Source organism: Panthera pardus, unplaced genomic scaffold (assembly GCF_024362965.1).
Source record: "Panthera pardus isolate Hobbes unplaced genomic scaffold, ASM2436296v1 HiC_scaffold_13, whole genome shotgun sequence".
NCBI classification, from domain to species: domain Eukaryota; kingdom Metazoa; phylum Chordata; class Mammalia; order Carnivora; family Felidae; genus Panthera; species Panthera pardus.
This window is the reverse complement of record NW_026526688.1, coordinates 195,197,451-195,220,996: the sequence shown is the minus strand read 5'-3', so window position 1 is coordinate 195,220,996 and position 23,546 is coordinate 195,197,451. Positions and strand designations below refer to the sequence as shown.

Here is a 23,546-nt window from a genome sequence, read left to right as displayed (position 1 = left end):
GCTATCAAATTTTCTGTTAACTTTTTATTTAAATTCCAACTAGTTAACATACAGTCTAATATTAGTTTCAGGTATACAATACAATGTTTCAACACTTCCCTGTGTCACCTGGTGCTCATCACGACAAGACTACTAAGATTTTTTTTTAACGTTTTTATTTATTTTTGCGACAGAGAGAGACAGAGCATGAGCAGGGTTGGGGCAGAGAGAGAGGGAGACATAGAATCGGAAGCAGGCCCCAGGCTCCGAGCCGTCAGCACAGAGCCCGACATGGGGCTCAAACTCATGAACTGCGAGATCATGACCCGAGCCGAAGTCAGACACTTAACTGACTGAGCCACTCAGGTGCCCCAAGAATTTTTTTTTTTAATTTTTTAATGAAAAGAAACTTTTTAAAATTAATTTCTTTATTTTGAGAGAGACAGAGCCAGCAGGAGCAGGGGAGGGGCAGAGAGAGAGAGAGAGAGAGGGAGAGAGAGAATCCCAAGCCGGCTCCAGGCTGCCAGCGCAGAGCCAGATGCAGGACTCGAACTCATCAATCATGAGATCATGATCTGAGAGTTGGATGTTCAACCGACTGAGCCACCCAGGCGTCCCTCAAACTGATAAGAATTTAAGAAATTTAGAAGTTCGGTTCTTCAGTCACACCAGCCTCACTCCGTGTGCTCATGACCACCACAGTGGACAGCACAGAAAGTTCTCTTAGATGATGGTGTTCTAGATCACTGTCTCATCAACAAGTATTTTCATAAGATTTAAGACTTCTTTTTTTTTAAATTTTTTTTAACGTTTATTTATTTTTGAGACAGAGAGAGAGCATGAACAGGGGAGGGGCAGAGAGAGAGGGATACACAGAATCTGAAACGGGCTCCAGGCTCTGAGCTGTCAGCACAGAACCCGACGCAGGGCTCGAACTCATGGACCGTGAGATCATGACCTGAGCCAAAGTCGGATGCTTAACCGACTGAGCCACCCAGGCGCCCCAAGATGTAAGACTTCTGAGTATTATTTGTATTTACCACTAAATCAGAGCCACCCAATACCACTTGACAAAGGCTAAGTCTGAAAAAACAACTTAATTAACGTGATACGTGCCTGTTCCCAGCAGGCATGACAGCCGCACTATATTTGTACTGAAGTTGTCGTCTCAGCACAGAGGAAAAGGGACAGGAAAGAACAGAAGGGGTCCCTGTCATGGTCTCTGCAACCAGGGAGCTGGAGAAGCAGAGGTATAATCCGTGGCTTCTGAGGCTGTTGCAGCCTGAGAGTAAAACACAGTCTGCAATCCGAGTGTAAAAACAGTATTGTCAGGCTCTCCGGGAGCCCCTGCCTCCTACTTCTTCCCAATCCATTCAAAAAGTCCCCACCCGGTGTCTCCCCTGTGCCCGAGGACACACACACTGTTGGCCGGAAACAAGGCCCTCTCGGCTGAGGGACAGAACCTGCCATTTCGTCCTCTCCTGCCGGGCCTGGTTGGGTGACATCTCTGGGCCACTTACTGCCCCAGAAGCGGGAGACCACTGTGCTGCCCCCTCCCCAGCCCGGGGAAGTCTGGGGAAAATCTGCCAACCTCTTGGCTTTGTCTCTTTCAGTGACATTTTCAGATATTTCAGTGATGTGCGGTGAAGACTGTTGTTTTCATTGTGGCACTTTCCTCCCTTCAGACACCAGCAAGAGCCCCCAGCAGGAGGCAGAGCCAGTAGACTAGCCAAGTGCTACATACCAGGCTTTACCCACCCCGCCCTCCACACCTCAAATCCTGGAGAAAAACGTGTGCATCTTCATTTTATTTTCCATTGAGATGCACTCCTTCAGGCTAAGCGGAAAAGACTAAAATTTAAAAAAAATAAACAAGAATCTAAGATCCCATATAGAGCTATATTAAATATACATGTAAGAAGAAGAAAAGAAAGTATTACCTGTGGTTACGTGTGTGGGTAATGAGACTCACTTGTTCAACAACTACCTCTTGAGTGTCGAGTAGGTGCCAAGGAGAGTTCGGGCACTGAGGGTAGAGCCGTGAACACCACGGACAAACCTGTCTGCCTTTATGGGAGTCAGTGGAGAGAGAGAATCCCAAGCCGGTTCTGCACTGTAAGAGCAAACCAGGTAAGACACAGTCTGTCAGACACCTTGCACCATGATGAAAAAGGGAGCAAGGAAGCAGAAATGGGGAAAAGGCAAGGCTCAGAAGGGTGGAGGTGAAGGTGGTTTGAAACGGCGTTCACCCATAGAGAACTTCACTGACAAGATAACATTTGAGCATAGACCCACAAAGGTGAGGGAGCAGCCCAAGCCCCGTGGAGAACCTGAAGCTCCTCCTTCTGGGGGGCTCAGGCCTCTCTCCTTCGAATCCTTAAGAATCACTCCTGTCTTCCAAGTACCGCCACCAACCAAGATTTCATTGAGCTCCACTTCAAGGAATTCACATTAACAAAATAATATCTTGGATTGTTTTGTTTTGGTTTCTTAGCATTCTGAAGATAATAGTATGTTATAATACTAAATATCCTCTCTTAAATCAAACAGCCACTGCCCAGAAATTCCATCAGACTCGGTCCCCAAATAACCGCTTTATTGAGGTAACGCTTACAGCACGTGGTATTCTTCCCAAGCCCACTTCGGGCTTTGGGCTTTTCAAAAACTCTGAATTTTCACACTCCCTCTCACGCACAGACATCTTTGCATATACAAACGCTTTTTAATAGCAGTCACGGAACAGCCAGAAAAATACACTGCAGGTAGTTCACACAGAAAGGGAAATCGGTTCTAACGAAACCACAGGGAGACCTGAAGAAGAGAGAGCCAGGGACGGCTTCCACCAGCCCCCTGCTTCACTACTAACTTCGAAAGGAGCCAAAGTTGAAGGAGTCAAAGAATGACCACTGATGAAAACCACAGGCAGCAAAGGGTTAACTCCAGGATAACACCTGGAAGCCACCACAAAGCCCCCCACTTGCCCAAACCCACCCCTCACTGCTGCCAGAGAAGCAATGATACTGATTTGGCCTCTATTCCCCCTTGTAAGTCACCCCTTGGGGCCCATTGTCGATAATGAAATCCGAGCTGGAGGCTTGCTGCAAGGAATTCTGGGAAGGGTCATTCCCAGGCTCCAGGCCCTGTGATTTAGGGAGGAGCATGAAATCTTCACCCCAGGTGGGAGATGGTGGCTCTCACATTGACAAGACACTCTTCTGCACAGTCAACTCGCCGTGCTCTTCAACTGACAAATGTGACTCGTGTAATATCCCTACCCCAGCATCTCAGCCCTGGCAAGCATGCGGATAGGCTCAGGTGAACATCTCTAGCATAGTACTAGAGCTTTATTTCCTATGTCTCTGGAGCCTCACAGGTGACCTGAGGGAAGGTAGCAGGTAGAATTCTGGGAGAATACTCCCTGTGGCAGAACTTAGCTCCCTTGGGACGTAGTCGGCGGAGGGTTATTGATCCAGCAGGATGGCCCCTGAGACAAGAGAGCTGACCAGGACTCCCTCCTGTCCCCGACTCCTTGCACCTCCGGCACCCCCACCCCCGTCCCACTTGACTTCCCACACGGAAAGCCCTAGAGTTTAATAGCCCCTCAATACACCCTGATAGGCCATCAGAAAGAGCCTCAGGGGAACACTAACACAAATTCTCTAATGTACACCTACATTCCCTCTGTTCCTCATCAGCACCACACTTTGTCTAATTTCCATTCTCCTGGGTAGGTGTTCTCTATCAATCCAGGGGAGGATGACTCCCCTCTTTAGAACGGCCCCAAATATTACTTCTTTTAATTCCCCCAAGAAAGGAAGACCAAACAAGTTGAACGTTCATGGGATTCTGTAAAGGTTTTGAGCCCGCGGTACAGCGCTTAGTTGGGTGGGCTCCCAGGCCCCGAGGCTGAGGGAAGCAAGGTTGCGCAGTGAGATCTCCGGGGATTAGGATGCTCCTGGGTCCTGATGGACGAGAACTGTGTAGCCCCTCCAGGGATGACAGTCACAGGCGGTCAGGCTGTGACAAAATCACATGGTGTGCAAATTACATCTTACAGAGAGCAGAACTGTTTTATTTATTCCATGTAAATTGGCAGGGACCCTACCTGTAGACTGCACAGAGGAAGCCAAGCCAGACACAAAATGTCTCCGAATAAGAAACTGAAATCGCAAACACATTTACATCGCAGCGTGAGAACTCAAAGCACACCTGTGTGGATGAAGCAAAACATGTGTTCCTGGATAAAAATAAAACATCCTATCTCCTTAAGTTAGACCAGGAGAGTGTTTAGGAGGAGGTCCATAATATGGCCTTTGCTCTTAGAAATGCCTACAGTTTTTCAACTTTTCGATCACAGACCCTTTGAAAATCTGGCGAATGGCAGCCTATGCTCCATGTGTACTACCGGCCCCCTCCTTCTGCCCTCTGTGTGGACCTCTCCCCACATATGGCTCTAGAAGTAAGACTGTCAATATCAGTGTGTGCAACCCCAGGGTGATCAGCCAGAGGAGCTCAAGGCCCTAGCCCCAGGGATGGTGAAGGCTGGTCTATGTGACCCATGCTGGGGACTAACAGTCACTCTCTTACCATCCGGAAGTACTAAGCTGGGAGGGGTGAGTGTGGAGTTGTTGATGGCTTTTTTTTGTCCACCAAGGAGAGAGAACATCAAATCAGAAATGAAGTGACAGGCGAGTTTAGTTGAGAGGTGGAAAAGAGAAACAGAATAACCATATTCAGCCATTCTGGAAGCTATTAGTGCCCTGGGTATAAGCCCATGAAAAATAAGCCAATAAATTACCTTTATGCTCAAGGTTTCTGTCTTATACAACCAAGAGAGTCCAGGATAAACAGATCCTCTCCCTAAAGAAAACACACAAACCTACCCGTGCGTAAAATAATTCATATAATATCAGTGGAATTTGGAAGTCCTTCCAAATTTGGAAGTCCTTCCAAAGACCCTAGGTAAAGAGCCCTGCCCAGCCCGTTTTCTAGATGGTCTTAGAATAGAGCTGATTTTACCATCAAAACCTTCTTCCTAGGCATCAAGTTTCTGTGACATGTTAAAATGTTAGACCCTGGAAAGGTAAATACCACGAGTCATTACTAGTCAGTAACAACCATTTACAAACAGTTTGAGGATAATAACTATGATTCAGAACTACCCGCATAGGCTTATTTGGCCACAGATGATGGACAAGTGACACTTGGCTCTAAGGATTTGAGTTCAAGCAAGTTATTTTCCCCATTTGAGCGGTTTCCCTATTTATATAATGAAAAGTTTGGACGTGTGTCCAAAGGTCCTTTCACTAACGGATCTGTTAAATTAACCACAAGTGCTTCTTCCATCTTTGATTATAATGCCATTTAAAGCCATGTGAAAAAAAGGAAATATTTCTTCAATGAGCACAGCACTTTGCCTTCCCCGTCCGTGAGTCCCAATGTTATACAGCCTAGCTCTGGGTTCTTCTCCACTGGGGTTGTTTATTGAAAGAGTATACAGAAGAGCCTAGCAGAATAATAAATGCATCCCATTAACCTTTAATGGCTGTTCTTTTAGTTATTCCAGGAAGACTCTAAACTCAATTAAATTCTCTAGGTTCCTCAATCTCCCCAGGAGGATTCAGAAATGAATATGTCAGTAGGGGTGTGTGTGTGTGTGTGTGTGTGTGTGTGTGTATACTTAAGAACAGAGCAAAACATTTTAAGATACAATGCCCAAGTATTCTCAGTGAAGGAATAAAATTTAGACCTTGCAACTTGAAACATGGAAGTACGTTTTTGTTAGAATCATCTCCAGGGAAAACGAGTGAATGAATAACTGTAGCTGAAATATAGTGTCTTTCTCCTCAAAAGAATATACCAGAAAACAGCCACTCTGGAAAACAGTATGGAGGTTCCTCAGAAAATTAAAAATAGAACTACCTTATGACCCAGAAATTGTGCTACTAGGTATTTATCCAAAGGATATAAAAATGCTGATTCAAAGAGGCACATGCACCCCAATGTTGATAGCAGCACTATCAACAATAGCCAAATTATGGAAAGAGCCCAAATGCCCATCGACTGATGAATGATAAAGAAGATTGAGAAGATTGGTGTGTGTGTGTGTGTGTGTGTGTGTGTGTGTGTGTGTGTGTGTATAATGGAATATTACCCAGTGATCAAAAAGAATGAAATCTTGCCATCTACAACAGCATAGATGGAACTAGAGTATATTCTGCTAAGTGAAATAAGTCAGTCAGAGAAAGACAAATACCATATGATTTCACTCATATGTGGAATTTAAGAAACAAAACAGATGAACACAGGAGAAAAGAAGGAAAGATAAAATACGATAAAAACAGAGAGGGAGGCAAACCATAAGAGACTCTTCAATACAATACAGAGAACAAACTAAGGGTTGCTGGAGGGGCGGTGGGTAGGGGGATGTGCTACATACGTGATGGACATGTTGAGATGAGCACTGGGTGTTACATGCAAGTAGAACCATTGGGTTCTACTCCCGAAACCAAGACTACACTGTATGTTAACTAACTTGAACTTGAATTAATTAATTAATTAATTAATTAAGAAGAATAATACACTGGGATCCTAGTCTGAGCCTCATCTGTGCCCACCCTGAGGTTTATTCACAGCTGGCAATGATGGAGGCATAGTGGGGTCCCAACGGGGTATATTTTAATAAGGAAGAGAGATAAGACTGTCCTGGAAGAGCAAAGCTTGCCCTCAAGGGAGTGAGCTCCTGGACACAAGTGTGGTGAGAGAGCAACTTGTCTGCATCTGTGGGGTGGGTCTGGGTAGAGCTCCTGTTGTCAGGTAGACAGAGAGCCAGAAGGTCCTGTACACAGGGCTCGGGCTGGATTTGCAGTAAGGGGGTTGCCATAGAAAAGCAAATCTGAGAAGAATGGGACAGCTTCAGGGCAGGGTACCTGCGAACATTGATGCCAAGAGCACCAAGTGGACGTGGTGTGTTTGAGGCCAGTTCCAGCAGCCTTGAGCAGGTACTAGTAGGTATCAGCAGCCCTGGGGCCAGCGTCGACGAGCAATGCCCAGAAGATGGATGGCTCCAGAAATCAAGAGTGGCAGAGGAATAAAACTGAAGCCACACAACGCTGACAGGGCAAGTTCCTGGAGGACTGAAGATGTAGTCGCTTCTTGGGCTTCTCTGAAGACTTGGAGGGGTACTCAGAGGCTGGAGTTCCTTCTCACTCCACTCTCACATCCCCCCACCCCTGGCCGTAAGGCCGACTTGCTTTGTTTTTTTTAACATTCCATGGCGTTTTCTTCAGAGAGCCACCCTATTTTCCCTCAAGACAGCATGGGCAGCAGAAGTGCCAGTAAGGTAAGCCAAATGGAGCTTTGCCCAACAGTGGTCAAAAGATAATTAGAACATGGAAAACTTGGGTTGGGTTCTACCATTTCAGGCCCTCTGCCCAAGTCGACATTATAGAGTCAATAGACCAGCTGCCAGATTTCCAACTCTCCTCTCTCTGGATTCCTTAGTTCTAAAACAATGCTATGCCATTTGCATGGATATCTTCTCGCTGAAATGCCCAGTGATTGCCAAGGTGACAACAGGAGACTGGAATATTCCAGACACAAACGGTTGTAAATGAAACTTTAAAACCTTGACCTAAAATGAGGGAAGGGGGGGCAGGCCCATTTACTGGCGAGTGAGGACTCTGAACGTGACACTTGTCACTGTTCCCTGATCTGTTATGCAAGTATTCCATACCGTATGCAACTTGACAACAAAAAATAAACAACTCGGTTAAAAAAAATAAAAAGAGGCAAAAGACCTTCGTTGACATTTCTCCAAAGATCTGCAAATGGGCAATAAGTGCATGAAAAGATACCCCAAGTGACTCATCTTTAGGGAAACAGACATCAAAACCGGAATGAGACGCACTTGGCAAGAGACGAATGGATAAACAAAATAGGATATATACATACAATTGCGTGGACACATAGTACACATACTCTGGCACGTACTATAACATGGATGAGCCCTGAAGACATCACCCAAATTGAAAGAATATAGGTGCAAAAGGACAGACACTGCACGATTCCACTGACATGATGTGCCAAGAGTAGTCACGTTCATTGCAACAGACAGTGGGATGGTACAGAATGGTGGTCGCCAGAGGCGAGGAAGAAGGGACAGGAAGAACCCTGTTTAATGGGAACAGAGTTTCCCTTTGGAAAACTGGAGAAGTTCTGGAGACTGACAGTATCGATGGTTGAACAACGACGTGAATGTACTTAATGCCACTGAACCGTGCCCTTAAAAATGATTAAAATGCGGGGGGGGGGGGGGGGGGGGGAGCACCTGGGTGGCTCAGTCCGTGAAGCGCCTGACTCTTTGTTTCGGCTCAGGTCATGATGGTCATGCGACGGGTCATGCCCCACGCTGGGCTCTGCACTGGGCACGGCGTCTGCTCGCGATGCTCTCTGTCTCTCCCTCTGCCCCTCTCCCTCGCTCATGCACGCGCTCTGTCTCTCTCAAAATAAATCAACTTTAAAAGGTTATTTAAAATGGCAAGTGTTATGTTATATATACTTAACCACATTTTTTTTTTTTTTAAAGAACGTGTGCTTCCCATGCGTGTCTGAACAATGATCGTGTGTCGAGGTGGAGAGCCTTTGGTTTGTGCTGGCCCCACACCATGTGTGAACATAGATGTCCTGTCACAAAACATGCCTTGAATCACCTGGATGAATCAAGTTTACCTCCAAAGGCTCCCGCGGGCAGACAGGAGTAAGTGGATTCACAAGATCCTGTACAATCCAGGCTACTACCATGAGGCAGAGCACGGGAAGGGACAAAGAGAGGCATGGAGCCTATTCCAAGGGCTCCCGGGTGTCCTCGGGCAGCTTCTCAGCCGGCTCAACGGCATCTGGACGACTCCAGGCTTCATTTATGCAGCACATGCGGTTTACAGAAAGGAGAAGCGGCAGCGAGAAAAACCACACCACTCCATATGCATACGAAGCCCTTGTTTAGAGAGGCTCAAAAGGGAAGTTCTTAGTCTATAATATCTCTTCCCTGAAATTCCTTCCGGGCCTCCTCCGACCTCAGCACCATATAGAGACATCAAGTGTTTATCCAAATCGCCCCCTGCTTCCTGTGGCTTCTCAGTCCCCCGGCCCTCTGACCGTCCTGGCTTCCCTCGGACGCCCAGAGCCGATTTCCTAGCTTGCCTCTTGCTTGCCCAATCTCTTGTTCGTTTTCACATTTATTTTTACTTCACCTGTGCGCCCAAAAGATTGGTGAAGCACATATACATACGCAAGTTAGCAAAGTAGACATAATCAGGACTGTGGAAGGAGAACGAAAATGCTTAAACTCTAAAAAACATAGCTGCTGCAGCTTCACCTCAGAGATGCACTGTCACATTAGCTATCTCTGTCAAAATGAAAAAGCCTAGAAGTTTCTAAGCGCAACAAAGCTTTTGAGGGTAGTGAAGTCCTGCCATTTCTTACCTTATAAATGGGACCCTGAGTGACACGGTCTTGTTCCAACTTCCCCTGCTTGCCTATTGGAGGTTTACCTGAGTGACACCACAAGACTATTTGCTCTTGGGTTCTATCCTCTTTGCAGTGGCCAACTTGGGGAGGAACGGGTCTCCCAGTTACAAACTTTTCTATGACCTGCTTCTCGTCAGGTACTGTGGTGAAGCCAGTGAGGAGCCATTGTGTCCTCTTGCACCAGGAAGTCCTTCCTCCCTGTAGGCAACTCTAGTCTCCATGTCAACATATCTGACTACCTAACTCCTTGCCCATGACTCCTCCCATTACAGGGTCTAAGCAATTGAAAAATGGATGGAAGAGCCACGTGGGACAAATTGTCCAACAAGATTGACGATGGATCGGTGAGAGCAACTGGATTATGCTACATCCCTATCCCCTCCACCTTGATTTGAAGAGAATAGTGGTCAACCTCTCACCCACCCTGGGTAAGACAAGAAAGTGAGCCTGGAAACTCATCTCCTTTGTCTACTACATGCCAGGAGATAGGCTAGAAACCTGAGATAAACCCACAGAGGAAGAGAAGAAGAGAAAAGGACAGGCAAGCAAGGAAGTATGCTCAAACAATGACCTTTCATATAGCAAACCCACCAATTACTAATTTAGGATAGCAGCCTATTTAAAAAATAATAATAATTACATTGAGTCAAGTAGCATACTTCTGGACAGACCTGCTTGGCTATTAATTTCTGTTTCCCAATATGGCAGACATTGTTGGTTGGTGGACACAATTGTCATTTCCAACTGCTGCCTCCTTATTCAAGCTTTCTATATTGTTCTAAAAGCTAAAACTTGATCTTCCAGCCTGTCTTGTACTCAGGATGGCCTTGTGACAGTTCATATCTGGGCAGTGGGAGGTAGGAAATAGCCCCTTTGGAAGGTGTCTGTGGTAGGCAGAATAATGGCCCCCAAAGTTGCTCATGTCCTAATCATTGGAACATGTGAATGTTACCTTCTCTGGCAAAAGGGACTTTGCATATAGGATTAAGGTAGGGATCTTGAGATGGGGAGCTTATTCTGGATTAGCCAGGTAGGTCAAATGTCACCACAAGGGCCTCATAAATGAACAAGGGGGGAGCAGGGAAATCAGAGAAAGAGATGTGACAAGAGCAGAGTCCAAGTGATATGAGGAGAGAAAGACCCAACTGGCTATTCCTGGCTTTGAGGACAGAATGAGACCATAAACCAAGAAATTCAGTGACTGCCTAGAGCCTCCACAGAAGAACACAGCCCTACCGACCCCTCAACCTTAGCCCAGTGAGAATCATTAAGGACTTCTGACCTCCAGAAGTATAAGGTAATAAATTTGTGCTGATTTTAGCCACTGTTGTTTTTTTGTTAAACATGTAATTTGTTACAGCAGCAATTGGAAAGTATACTGAGTCTCTTCCCAAATAAACACGTCACCCTTTTTCTCCTTCCCCTTTCTTGCTGCATAGGATGTGGGTGCGGAGTCTGAAGGGATGGCAGCCATCTTGCAATCTTGCAGCAATACCCATGAGGATGAAGGACCCATTCTCAGGATGGTGGAGCAGAAAGTGTCTGGGTCCCTGATGACCTCACCAAGCCACCAGCCCTGAGCTGCCCATCCCTGAACTTATCATCACAACACAAATAAAATGTGAGTGTGTAAGGCACTAGAGTAGGACTTTGGGCAGCAGTGTGCTGGAACTGACTGAACCAGATCCTGAGAGAGAATCGTTAAATTTTCAGAAACTTAGTGAGCCAGTTAAACTTGAACATTATTAAAAATTAAGTTATAGGGGCTCCTGGGTGACTCAGTCGGTTAAGCGTCCGACTTCGGCTCAGGTCATGATCTCCTGGTTCACGGGTTTGAGCCCTGCATTGGCCTCTGTGCTGACAGTTCAGAGCCTGGAGCCTGCTTCAGATTCTGAGTCTCCCTCTCTCCGCCTCTCTCCCACTTGCTCTCTCTCTCTCTCTCTCTCTTTCAAAAATAAACATTAAAAATAAAGAATCTCATAAAAAATTAAGTTATATAATCTTACACTCAAATACATTGGTTAACGGCAGTAAATACTGAAAACTCATCAATTCCCAAATATTTTACAAATTTTGCTATTATCTACGCTCATGAGGCTATGGACATGTATTGTATCTGAGTGTGGGGATGGCACGTATCTCCCGACACCATACTATACGTGATAGTACACACTCTACCAGGTACTACATATCTTCTCAACTCCACATTGGTTGACATCATAATGGGAGCTTGAAATCAGCCATGGTGGGAGTATTTCCACCATAGAAATGAGCAAAAACTACAAATCAACATTTAATTTTCCCCAGAGTGTCACTTGTTAATCATTTACTGGCTCGCCACTGGTTTTGCATTCCACAGCCAAACACATTTCTAATGGATGCATCCCTAATGGTTTTTCATGCTACTTGTAATAAGATAAGGACCTCAAGTTGTCAACTCGAATTACACTTGTAGGAAACTGGGTTCTCCTGGCCTCTCTCTCAAATGACCATTTAGGTACCAGACACTGTGCTAGGAAGATTCTTTTTTACTCTACCTCACATAATCCTTCCTAGATCCCTGAAAGGTAAATATTCTAAACCTATTTCACACACATGAGAAAACCAAAGCTCAGTGGGAAGCAGGGTTTGCCAATGATGTCCAGCCAGTTAGGGGCCAAGATAGGATGTGAACGCCCTTTCATCTGACCCAGAAATCTATACTCATTCTCCAGCAACACAATATGTTTTTAACATAGCACGCACTGAATAAATACTTGGTGAGTTATTGAAACAGATATTAACTACTCCTTCCAAATAGTTAGGGACCCAAGATGCTGAGCTCATGTGCGAGGCGGCTTTCACACCATATGTGCAAGAGACATTGGCACTAAGCTACTTTTCCTGAACATCAAAGAGAGCCCTGAAACTCTTATGGTTAGAAGATTGAGTTTCATGAAAGTATTAAATTTATGTTTTTTCGAACAGCATCACTGGGGGAGAGACCGTGGTTACAACTCTCTCATCTTGAAATAGACACAGAGCAATTTCCTCCATTGCTGGTTGTCAGCCTGGCTCCCAATCATTGCCCCCAGAGCTGGCAGAATTTCAATGACTCTAAAATTAATCTGTGGGGCAGAGAGTTTGCCCAGTGCCTTGAAATTCTGGGAGCTTTGCTGTGGTCAAAAAGTCAGTGCCTAAAATGGCAAGTCAGGAGGTCAAAGGTGAAATCCCAGTTCTTGGCCCAACTGGGGACCTTGGAGAATCCTGAGGATACATTTCTCCCTTGGTTTTATGATGGGAAGCTGCACAAATTATTCTGAACTAGAGTGATCGGCAACTAACACAGAATTTCTAGGTACATACATGGGATATTTAATTAATTTGTTCAACATTTGTTTGAATTCCTAAGGAAGATAGGCATGTGAACAGATAAACAGTGTGATGTATATAGTGAAGAAGACATGCACAGGCTGCTAGGATTGCACAGAACCTGGGGTGACCAAGCCTATGCGATGCGGAGGAGGAGGCCAGGCAAGGCTTTCTGAGATGACGAAGACTGAGGTTAGATTTAAGGAAAAAATGGAGCTGGAGAAACGAAACAGGAATGTAAGGGACTACAGGTAAAGAGAGTAATGCCTCTACTAAGGAATTAAGATGGTTAAACTACAAGCAGTTTAGTGTTATAAAGCATAGAGTGTAACATGCAGAGTGGCATTAAAAATAGCTAAAGGGGTAAGGACCAGGATGCCCTTAGATATGCCCAATAGAGTAGGGAACAAGGCTATTCCAGGAAAGCACTTGAAGTGTACTCCATACGGAATGGGAAGCCACCAGAAGTTTCAACCAAGGGATGATGTAGCAACAAGGGATATTTGTTATCAGAGACCATCCTGAAGGCCCCCAAGTCCATTAAAAGGTAACTGCAAAAGAATAGGTAGGAGATGAGGGCCAAGGATGGGGCTGTAGTGAGAGGTGAAAAGGGCAGCATATAGATTCAGAAACATTCATTGACAGAGTCACAGGATATAGAGATTGAGTCTAGGATAAGCCCTGAGTTTGCTTGGGCACCTAGCTGGGTGTGATACCAGTAACTAAGCACAGGCATGGGAGCGGATCTGGAGAAGAGAAGAGTTGTAGAATGTGTGTATCATCCAAGTGGATACATCCAGTAACCAATGGACATATGAGTTTCGGAGACCATGCTTTATTCATTTTTTAATCCAACCTAGAGCAAATCCTAGCACATGTGAAGATTTTGACAAGTGTTTGTAAATTGGAAGGATAGAAGCCTGAATAAGGCTTAGGAGAATGGTTCAAGATAGTAACGGAGGTTTGGTGGGGAGAGGTTAGCAACTACTGAAAGTGATTAAAGCTGAGAATGAATGAAATGGCAGAGAGGGTCTCTAAAGTGAGAAGATAAGAGAGCCAAGAATGAGATCCTTGGGAGCACCAACATGCAGGAATGGATGAGACATACCAGTACAAGGGGATGGAGACCAAGGCACAGAGAACTTGGAGGGGGACTAAGACAGGGACGTCATGGAAGCCAAGGAAATCAGGTGGAGAAGCAGGGTCCTAAAGATACACCCAGAGAAAAGTCCATAGGGACCATCCAGGGGCCTCTGCAAGAACAATTCCAGTGGAATGGAGGAGACAGAAGTCAGAATACCCTGGGTATTCTTGGGTGAGGAGAGAGATAATAGGTGGGATAATCGGCAGACTCAAGGTCAAGGGGGGATATTTTAGGAAAAAAAAAAACAACTTACACATGGTTGGAAGTGTTAATGGGTTGAAAATATGGGAGAGGCTCCTGGGTGTCTCAGTCGGTTAAGAGTCTGACTTCAGCTCAGGTCATGATCCTGCTGCTCCTGGGTTCGAGCCCTGCACCAGGCTCTGTGCTGACAGCTCAGAGCCTGGAGCCTGCTTCTAATTCTGTGTCTCCCTCTCTTTCTGCTCCTGCCCCGCTCATGCTCAAAAATAAATAAACATTAGAAAAAAAAAAAAAGATGGGAGAGAGATGGGGTCATCCACCCTCTAAGATGCCATAGAAGGTGCCCAGGCAGGAGACTGGCAACCCAAGTGGACAGAAGAGGTGCTGTGGCTTCATCTGAGACTGTGAGAAGGTAAGGAGAGGCATAGAGATTCCTTTGCAAGAGCAGAGGACAGAAACTGCTCCATTTGCTAGAGCTTAAAAGTTGGGGAATCCCTCCATGTCCAAAAAGGGGGAAAGGGCTATATAATTATATCTACATAAAATAAAACAAAATATCTTATGCTCACATATAGTCATGAAATGATGTGGCCATATTTAAAAAGGAGTTATAAAACGATGCTGAACAAAAAAGATGAACAATTCCTAATTCAAGAGTCACAATTATTTTTATAAGAAACTTCAGAAATATGTCTAAGTTATTAACATCAACCGTGATCATGTTAAGGTATGGAGGTTTTGTGGGTGCCTCTTAGTACCGTGTCTTTGATTTTCTACAAGTTCATTGAATGTATTCTGAAAAAATTTTTAATAATACAATAGGACTTACAACAGGTAAGTTTTTCCATAGGCGATAATTCTCATCCTTCTACATAAATGTATCCAAGAATCAGAGCTCCAGATACCTCTGACCTCTGCTAGAAATCTTTCTCCCATTCTTCAAGTTACACCTGATGGGACCATCACATCTGCCTCATAATTTAGTTCTCACCTTTTCCTTCACTGCCCTTCCTCTGGAGAATCCAAAGACCGCCCCTGCCATGAACACAGGCTTTTCGTTGCTGTGTCCAAAGAACTGCATCCAGACCACAAGAAAGCTTCTGTCCTCACCATGGGACAGATGTGCCAGCCATCCCTAAAGTCAGCCTGTGTTCCATTGGATACTTTGCCAAAGGTCTCACCTAATTCTGCAAACGTAATTGAGACAGGCACCTTATGGGGAGAACCCAGGTACCGGAGTGAGACAGAACTGGGTTAGAATCTCCGTGCCCTCTTCTTACTAGGACAAGCTACTTACAAAAACGGACCTTCAGTCTCTACATCTGTAAAATGGGGGTAATGAAACCTACCTCAGTGACTTTGGAGAATTGTTAAAAGCATCACATATGTGTGTATACTTATTATATCTATATATGACAGTATCTGTATCTAAATGTCTATATTTACATTTTACTGACCTAGAATTTCACAGTCTGGGGCTTGCCATTCCATGTGGTCATTTACAAACCATCTGAGACTTTGAGCATGTTACTTAACTACCAGTGACTGAGGACGAGACGGGATAATGGGGGACGTCTCTATGGATGCTGGTGAGGATAGATGTAGTTAGAGACCAAATCGATCAGTCTCTTTCAAAAGGTTCCAGAACTTGTCCGTGACCCTGGGGAAAGACGGGACACACGACTCAAGTGTAAAAGGAGCTTGAGACAAAAGTTTAATTTGTTGGGGCGCCTGGGTGACTCAGTCAGTTAAGCACCTGACTTTGGCTCGGTCATGATCTCACGGCTGGTGAGTTTGAGCCCCACATCAGGCTCTGTGCTGACAGCTCAGAGCCTGGAGCCCGCTTCGGATTCTGTGTCTCCCCCTCTTTCTCTGTCCCTCCCCCACTCATGTTCTTTCTCAAAAATACACATTAAAAAAAACAAAGTTAAGTTCGTTGTAATAGAAAAATAAAGGTATATTTCTAATACTCCTGAGTTTGCACACGGAACATTGCATGGTAACTTGGGTGGGAAGACAGAAGTGGACTTAGCTGCTTAGTAGTGTGGAGGAAGGTGGCAAGACAAGCCTATGTTTCCTTCCCGATCTAATATTCTCATTTTACAAAGCACTCAGTGGGAGCCCAGACAGATGAAGCAAATTGTTCGTAATCACAGAGCAAACTAGAATTGAGGTCTTCCAAATCTCAGGCTCACGTTGCCTGCTGAAATAGTTTGTTATGGTTTTACCAAAAGCAACAGAATGGGAACGGGATGCCCTAGGTTGGGCAGAACCAAAGCCCCGAAGCTGAGCCATTTGCCCAAATTGCAGTTGCCTGAAGCAAGAGTCATTAGGAGAAAAGCAAAGCCGACAGTCTCTACAGTTCATCTGACTCCTCAGTTACATCTGAGGACACATAACCAGTGTATCCAAACTGACTGACCCAATAGACTATCATCTATAGAGTATATACTCATGTCACAATTTGCTCAGCAGCATTCATTCCTAAGGCAGGGGCTTGCCAGTGAGAATGTCTGCCAATGTGACAGAATCTCTGCACCTTCAACCCAAGTGACCTTGGATTATTTTCTACCTAAATTACTGTGTGGCTTACGATTACTTTGGCCAAAAGTACATGCCTTGAACTAGCTTAGGTAAGCATGTGAGCTTCTTATATTTTTTTTAATGTTTATTTATTTGAGAAAGAGAGAGAGAGAGCTCAAGCAGGGGAGGGGCAGGGAGGGAGGGAGAGGGAGAGGGAGAGAGAGGGAGAGAGAGAGAGAGAGAGAGAGAGAGAGAGAGAGAGAGAGAGAGAGAGAAAGAATCCCAAGCAGGCTCCACGCTGTCAGCAAAGAGCCCGATATGTGGGGCTCAAACTCACAAACTGTGAGATCACGACCTGAGCCGAAATCAGGAGTCGGATGCTTAACTGACTGAGCCAATACAGGCACCCCAGCATGTGAGTTTCTTATAAGAATGTTTCTGGCTCTCGCTCAAGACCAGACACGTCTTTGGGCTCCAGGATGCATTGGAACTAGGGGTCTGAATGCCATCAAAAACTCTGTCTCCATCTTGCATTTCTAAGGCACTGTTCCTTTCCTCAATTCAGTAATCCTGGAAAAGGAACTCACTGATCTGTTTGGATCAAGAACTCACCCTGAGCTGACCAGCTTGGCTAGAGAGGGTGAGTCACAATTAAATGCCTTCTGCTGTTGTTTAAGGATGAGCTGGGAACAGACAGGCACCAAGTGTTCATTTTAGTATTTATTAAGTGTAGGGCTCTGTACTAGGCTCTGGAAGAGAAGAGCAGCAAGGGAAACAAAACGCTGGCGAGGAAACAGATTCCTCTCTCCAGGAGACTCCCACTTTGGAAGGGAGAGTGACCTAATAGGGCCGAAGCAGTGCCACCACCATGGGGAAATCTCTTCTTGCACAGGGCTTGGATTGGATTCTGAAGTTAGTAAGCAAAGCAAAAAAGGTCTGTGGTCAAATATGACTGCCCTAAGTACCTGAATCGCACCCAACACAACAAGATTCTCGAAGCAGGAGACCCCCAGAACAAAAGTGACTCAGCACAGATCCATACCTCCCACCTCTCGCTCCAGGGTACGTGCTCCCTGAAGGGACCGGCGGGCAAAATCACCCACCATCGCCCACCCTATTGAGAATAGTTCTCTTCTTTTCATGCCATTTTACTGACTGCGTGGAGTTAAAGCTTCAGAAATTCAACACATTTACAACGTGACTCATTAACTTGCCAAAGTCACACCACATTGAACTTGAGAACCAGAATCTGAGCCCAGGGTTGCCTGACTTCTCAGTCCATGATCACTCCCCTATGCGCCGTCTCCCGGAGTTGCCTTTTCCCCATTTTCGAAGCCGTTTAAAGCTGGAGGACCCAACTTGTCCCTCCTGGGAAATGCCTGGCCCTCAGCCCAGAAGCAGCACAGAACTCTGCTCAGGTGAGTCCGTGTGCGCAGTGTCGGGCGGGTGCTGGACTGAGCAGAATCGGAGGGTCATCTGGACAAGCACAGGGGACAGTGATTCCAGGGCAATGGGCACAGGGACATTCGTTTTCCTTGGTTGTATATGCTACAAAGAGCTGATCGAGGAGATGTTTATAAACGGGGAAGGGAGCTTGCTGTTTTTAACCAATTATAACACGTTGGTTCAGTGACCTGATGGTGCACTTGCATGAACTGTTACTTTACACTTGACTCTTTTTCTTGGATGGTGGGCAGATAAAGAGGCTGCCGGGTTGACACAGGGGAGGCTGGCCATGCCCAGAGCTTCCATTAAGCCATGAAGCATGGACTCTTCAGGCTCTGGTACAGCTTAGAATCCACCCAGGATCGACATTTTGCTCTTTCTACACGGCCATCGAAAACCTTCCACCACCTACCCCTGCCGAGGGCCCCGTGCGTGTCTCAGGTGGGAGGGGCTCTCAGCTCCTATGCCAGTCCCTCTTTCCAGAGCTTTCCTAGCTCCCTGGAACTGTACTTATGTTGGCAGATTCTTTTGGATGTCTACTCAGATAGCCATACTTCCCTTTCCAAAAAGGCACCCCCCATACCAGGAGCTAAAACTTGGTAGAGTTACACCAATGATTCCTAACCCTAGATGTTCATTTTGGAATGCGTGTGCCACACACACACACACACACACACACGCTCACCTGAGTGTACAAAAGGACACGAGCAAAGCCCAATTAAATCAATCTCTAAGGGCATAACCTAGACACCTGAACGTATTTTAAAGACTTCCCAATTCACTCTCTGCCAGAATTGAGAGTCACCGGCCCTAACCATTCCCCCTACCACTGGTCTGGGATGAGCATTTGATAAAATCCTGGCCAATGAGAAGTCTTCTGGGAGGTGGGGCTTTGGGGAAATTTTTCATCTTTCTTTAAAGGAGACATGAAGACAAGATGGATCCCCTTTCCTCTTTCTGACCCCTGGGTTTTGCAGTATAAAGACATAAAAGCCTGGAGTTGTTGCAGCCATTTTGGGACCATGAGGTAGCCAGCCTAACCACCAACAGGCTAAGAATGGCAAAGACAAGAAGGAAAGCATCTGGGAACTTGGTGGCATCTTTGAGCAGCTTTGTTCAACAATCCTGGAATCAGCTTACCCTGAGAATACGTGTGGTAAGAGGCGATTAATATTCTTAATTGTCTAAGACACTTGAAGTTAAACGTTCCATTACTTGCAGCCAAAAAGATCTCCACAGACATACCCACTAATGAGCTTCCCCTGCCTACTGCCTGAGCCATTTCTAACAGGCGCAGAAGGACATCAGCAGCTGGGCCCCCCCAGACAGTAAGCCTAGTGAGACCCAGTCTTGCTGCCCAAAAGACTAATAACTAACATGAGCCCCGGGGCGTGTCATTAAATAACTAGTTACCTTGAGAGCTGTTCCAATAATAACCCTGACATTTATTATGCACTTACTTCATGCCAGAAACTGTGCGAAGTGCCTGAAGTATGTCATTTCATTCCATCCTTAAAATTACCCAGTGAGATAAGTATTATCTATGTGTTACACATTAGGCAACTGAGACCCAGAGAAGCTGAGGAATTTGACCAAGTTTGCATAGCTAGAGAGTGGCAGGGGGCAGAATGCCCGCCCCGATCTGTCAGACTCTCGAGACTTTCCTTCTTTCCAGGAGACCATGTTGTTTCATTTCCCTATGACTTATGATGCCCTGTGTGTTCACACATTCGCTGAAGTGCTTAACGACGCGAATAAAAGGCATTCATCATTGTAATCCCTAATGGAGATAACAGAAATATTAGCAAAGGCTGAAGTGAAAACAGTTCAAGTGAGGCCTCATTTTTTACAAGGCCAAGGAATGATTTACTTTATCACAGCAAAGAATTTTATTTGACAAATGCATACTTTATCATCTCTGGTCTGCTGAAAATGTAAGTTTACATTTTTCCTAGCCATAAAATTAAAATAATTTTGGCTCCAAAAACTTAAGAGAAACCCCATTCCAGGTTCAAGCATGTCCCTGGAAATGGAAAGGCTAAATGTGGAGCGTGAATGAACTCCATTGCCGTTGGGCGGGACAGACTGGAGTCACTAAGAGGCGGGCTCAAATCCTGGTCCTGCCTCTTACTGACAGCGTGATATTGGACAAGGACCAATCGCTCCATTGAGTCTCTGCTTTCTGGTAAGATGACAGTCACAACTGCCACTGCGGGCCTGGGACGAGGATTAAACCAGATGGCCTATGTAATACTGCCTGGCAAAGCAGATGCGATAGAAAGGCCGCCTGTTACGAAATATACGTACAAAGTGCCGAGCGCGGTACCTGGTGCAGAGCAGCTACTCAGTAAACCTCTGATGTCTTCCCTCTACCTTCCCTCATCTTCCACTGTCTTCGGGAGTGAGCCTCCAAAGATGAGCCAGGCTAGGTCCCCCCGGTTCTCGGTTGGGGAAGGAGGTGTGGGATGGGGTACACATCTTGGTTCACTCAGCTTCGATGGCATCTTCCTCCACCCTGACCCAAACACAGGGCAGCTAGCCAATCCGTTAGCGGGCCACCTGCCAATTTGGAAGACAAATCTGAGAAAGTGTCAGAGGATAAGAACAAGCGACAGAGCGGGGGTGGGGTGCGGTGAGAGGAAATGGTTAAGCTGGTTCAACGGCCAAGAGTCTTTGGGAAGCCAGGAGGAGACAATCCACACCCCCCGCCCCCGTCCCCAAATTAGAAACAAATGAGGAGATTTCAAGGGAATCTAATCTGCTGGTGGGAGAAGCCAAAGAGGGGCCTCAGCAGATTGCCTATCCGTAACAAGGGGGGCCAAAACTGGACTCCCAAGTTGCACAAGAAAAGCACACAGAAAAGACCAACAGTTCACATGCTTGTTTGGAATTGTTGTAAGTTTTTGAAGTCCTGCCTCCCATGATTAGGGTCTCACGTCAGCCCGAAGAAGCTCCTAGGACAGTCACCATGATTATCATTCCATTTTACAGATTTGCAGATTGAGGCTTCAAAACTGGCAGTATGTTCTGGGTCACATAAGGGAGCAGTAGATACACTGAGAGATGAGTTTGTCCAGTGCTTTCCTTTTTTTTTTTTTTTTAATATTTATTTTTGAGAGAGAGAGAGAGAATTAGTGGGGGAGGGGCAGAGAGGGAACACAGAATCCAAAGCAGGCTCCAGGCTCCAAGCTGTCAGCACAGAGCCCGACGCAGGGCTCGAACCCACGAACCATGAGACCAGTACCTGAGCCGAAGTCAGATACTCAGCCGACTCTGCCACCCAGGCGCCCCTGTCTGATGATTTCCAAACAGAATCCAGGGCCCTGCAGCTGAGGTCGAGCCCCAGAATTGGTATTTTGTGAAGCCGCTCAGGTAATTCTGACAATCAGCCAGGTTTGGGAACCACGGACGGCATGTACCAAACTCGCTGTGGATGAAGAAAATGGAGCCTGACAGGGGTGGAGGAATTTGCCCAAGGTCACACAGCTGGCGAGTGGCTCAGACAAGGAGAGCTCAAGGTCGGAAGAGGAGTGAACAGGAGATACTTGGCCGTGGGACGGCTCGGTGCTCCTACTTTGCTCAGAGCTGGCCGGGCGCTTGGGCCCGGGGTCTCTGCTGGGGCCGCGGTCCCATGAAAAGCTGCAGGATTCCCTTCCATGTACAAGACAGGGGCTCGAGGGCTTAGTAAGTTCTGCCGGATGGCAGGGGTTGCGGCCAGGGAGGACTAAGACTTCAGAGGAAGGCAGAGAGAAACAAGGAAACAAAGGCTCCTTCTACGGAAGGCTGGCTATTTTTGTTTTAATAAAGCCACTTGCGTGCCGTGATTTTATACAACTCGAGTTAGGATAAACGATTCAGAATGAAAGCTTTCTAAGGATATTTACTGGGTATACAAGGAACAATCTGACATACTAAAACACTTAGGACCGAAATAGAGGCAGCAAGGAAGCATTCCTGTAGACGTGAGTCCTCGCTGTCGCACACAGACCATATCTGCCTTTGCTCACGGTTGTTGATGAAAGTCTGTCCACACCCGTGCTGTGGAGGGCACTAGGCAGGTCAGTGAACCCGCTACATTTACACGAGGAACTCATCGTACTCTGATGTTGCCAAGGTCATGGGGAAGTGGACAGTGTCACCTGGCATTAGCAGAAAAAGTGGTACAATATTTCCGAAACGCGGTTTGGCAAAATTTATGAGAATATAAAATTGTTTTCAAAATACCCTTTGAGCCAGAATCCTACTTCTGGAAATCTAGTCCATGGATAATAACATAAAGGCAAATACAGAAAGTTATACATAGGATGCTCAACAAAGCATAGTTTCCAGTAACAGTGAGAACTTGGGAAAACAACAAATGTCCATAGATAGAGGAATGATTACATAAGTTATTGGATTATCCACTCAAAGACCAGGAAGCCATTAAAAATGATGTGTGTTTATGTTATGGATGTTTACCTATGATAGCACTTAGCGAAAAACATACATCGCAAAGTGAGTTATTTAATGTAATGCAGCTCATTATTAGTATAGCCTCTGGACTTGTGGACTGATGCACAGAGAGATCTAGAATCGGCTTTTCATCAAAATGTCAACGATAATGAGCAGGGCAGGGATGATTGTAACCTCTTTATTTTCCTCTGTATTAAGCATTTTACAGTATGTTAAAATAATTCTTAAAATTCTACCTTATATGAGTGGACTTGTGCTGTGAGGCAGGGATCCAGGTTTATACTTATTCCTTACTGCTGGCTAGTTTTCCTAATATTACTTGTTGAGTGATACACCCTTTCCCCACTGATTTGAAAAGTCATCTAATGCTTATTGCTGAGAAATAGGAAAGTTATTCATACTTTTTAAAAATTACCATTGGTATACAATATTATAGTAGTTTCAGGTGTACGAGATAGCAATTCCATATTTTTATACACAATGAAATGATCACCATGACAGGTCTAGTTACCATCGGTCACCATACAAAATTATTACACTATTGACTGTATTTCCTATGCTGTACGTTCCATCCCCACGACTTATTTATTTTATAACTGCAAGTCTGTACCTACCAATCCCCTTCACCTATTTATCCCATCCTGTCACCCCCTTCCCCTCTGGCGACCACTAGCTTATTCTCTGCACCTAAGAGTCCGTTTCTATTTTGTTTTGTTCACTTGTTTTTTTTAGATCCCACACAAAAGTGAAATCATATGGTATTTGTCTTTCTCTGACTTATTTCATTTAGCATAGGACCCCGTAGGTCTGTCACAAATGACAAGACCTCATCCTTTTTTACAGCTAATGTTCCACTGCATGTACATATATACATAACACATTTTTATCCATTCATCCATCGACTGGACATTGGCTGGTTTCCAGA

At 45.5% G+C, this 23,546-nt stretch overlaps 1 protein-coding gene across 1 annotated transcript in view; it reads right to left on the bottom strand.

Annotated features, from left to right (window-relative positions):
- Positions 1 to 1,900: 1,900 nt before the first annotated feature.
- RAB28 (RAB28, member RAS oncogene family) overlaps positions 1,901 to 23,546 on the bottom strand; it is a 113,422-nt gene continuing 91,776 nt past the window's right edge. The window contains exon 7 of the mRNA XM_053901687.1: positions 1,901 to 2,092. Coding sequence (XP_053757662.1) covers positions 1,916 to 2,092 — 177 coding nt within the window. The 3' untranslated portion in view covers positions 1,901 to 1,915. The remainder of the gene's footprint in view (positions 2,093 to 23,546) is intronic.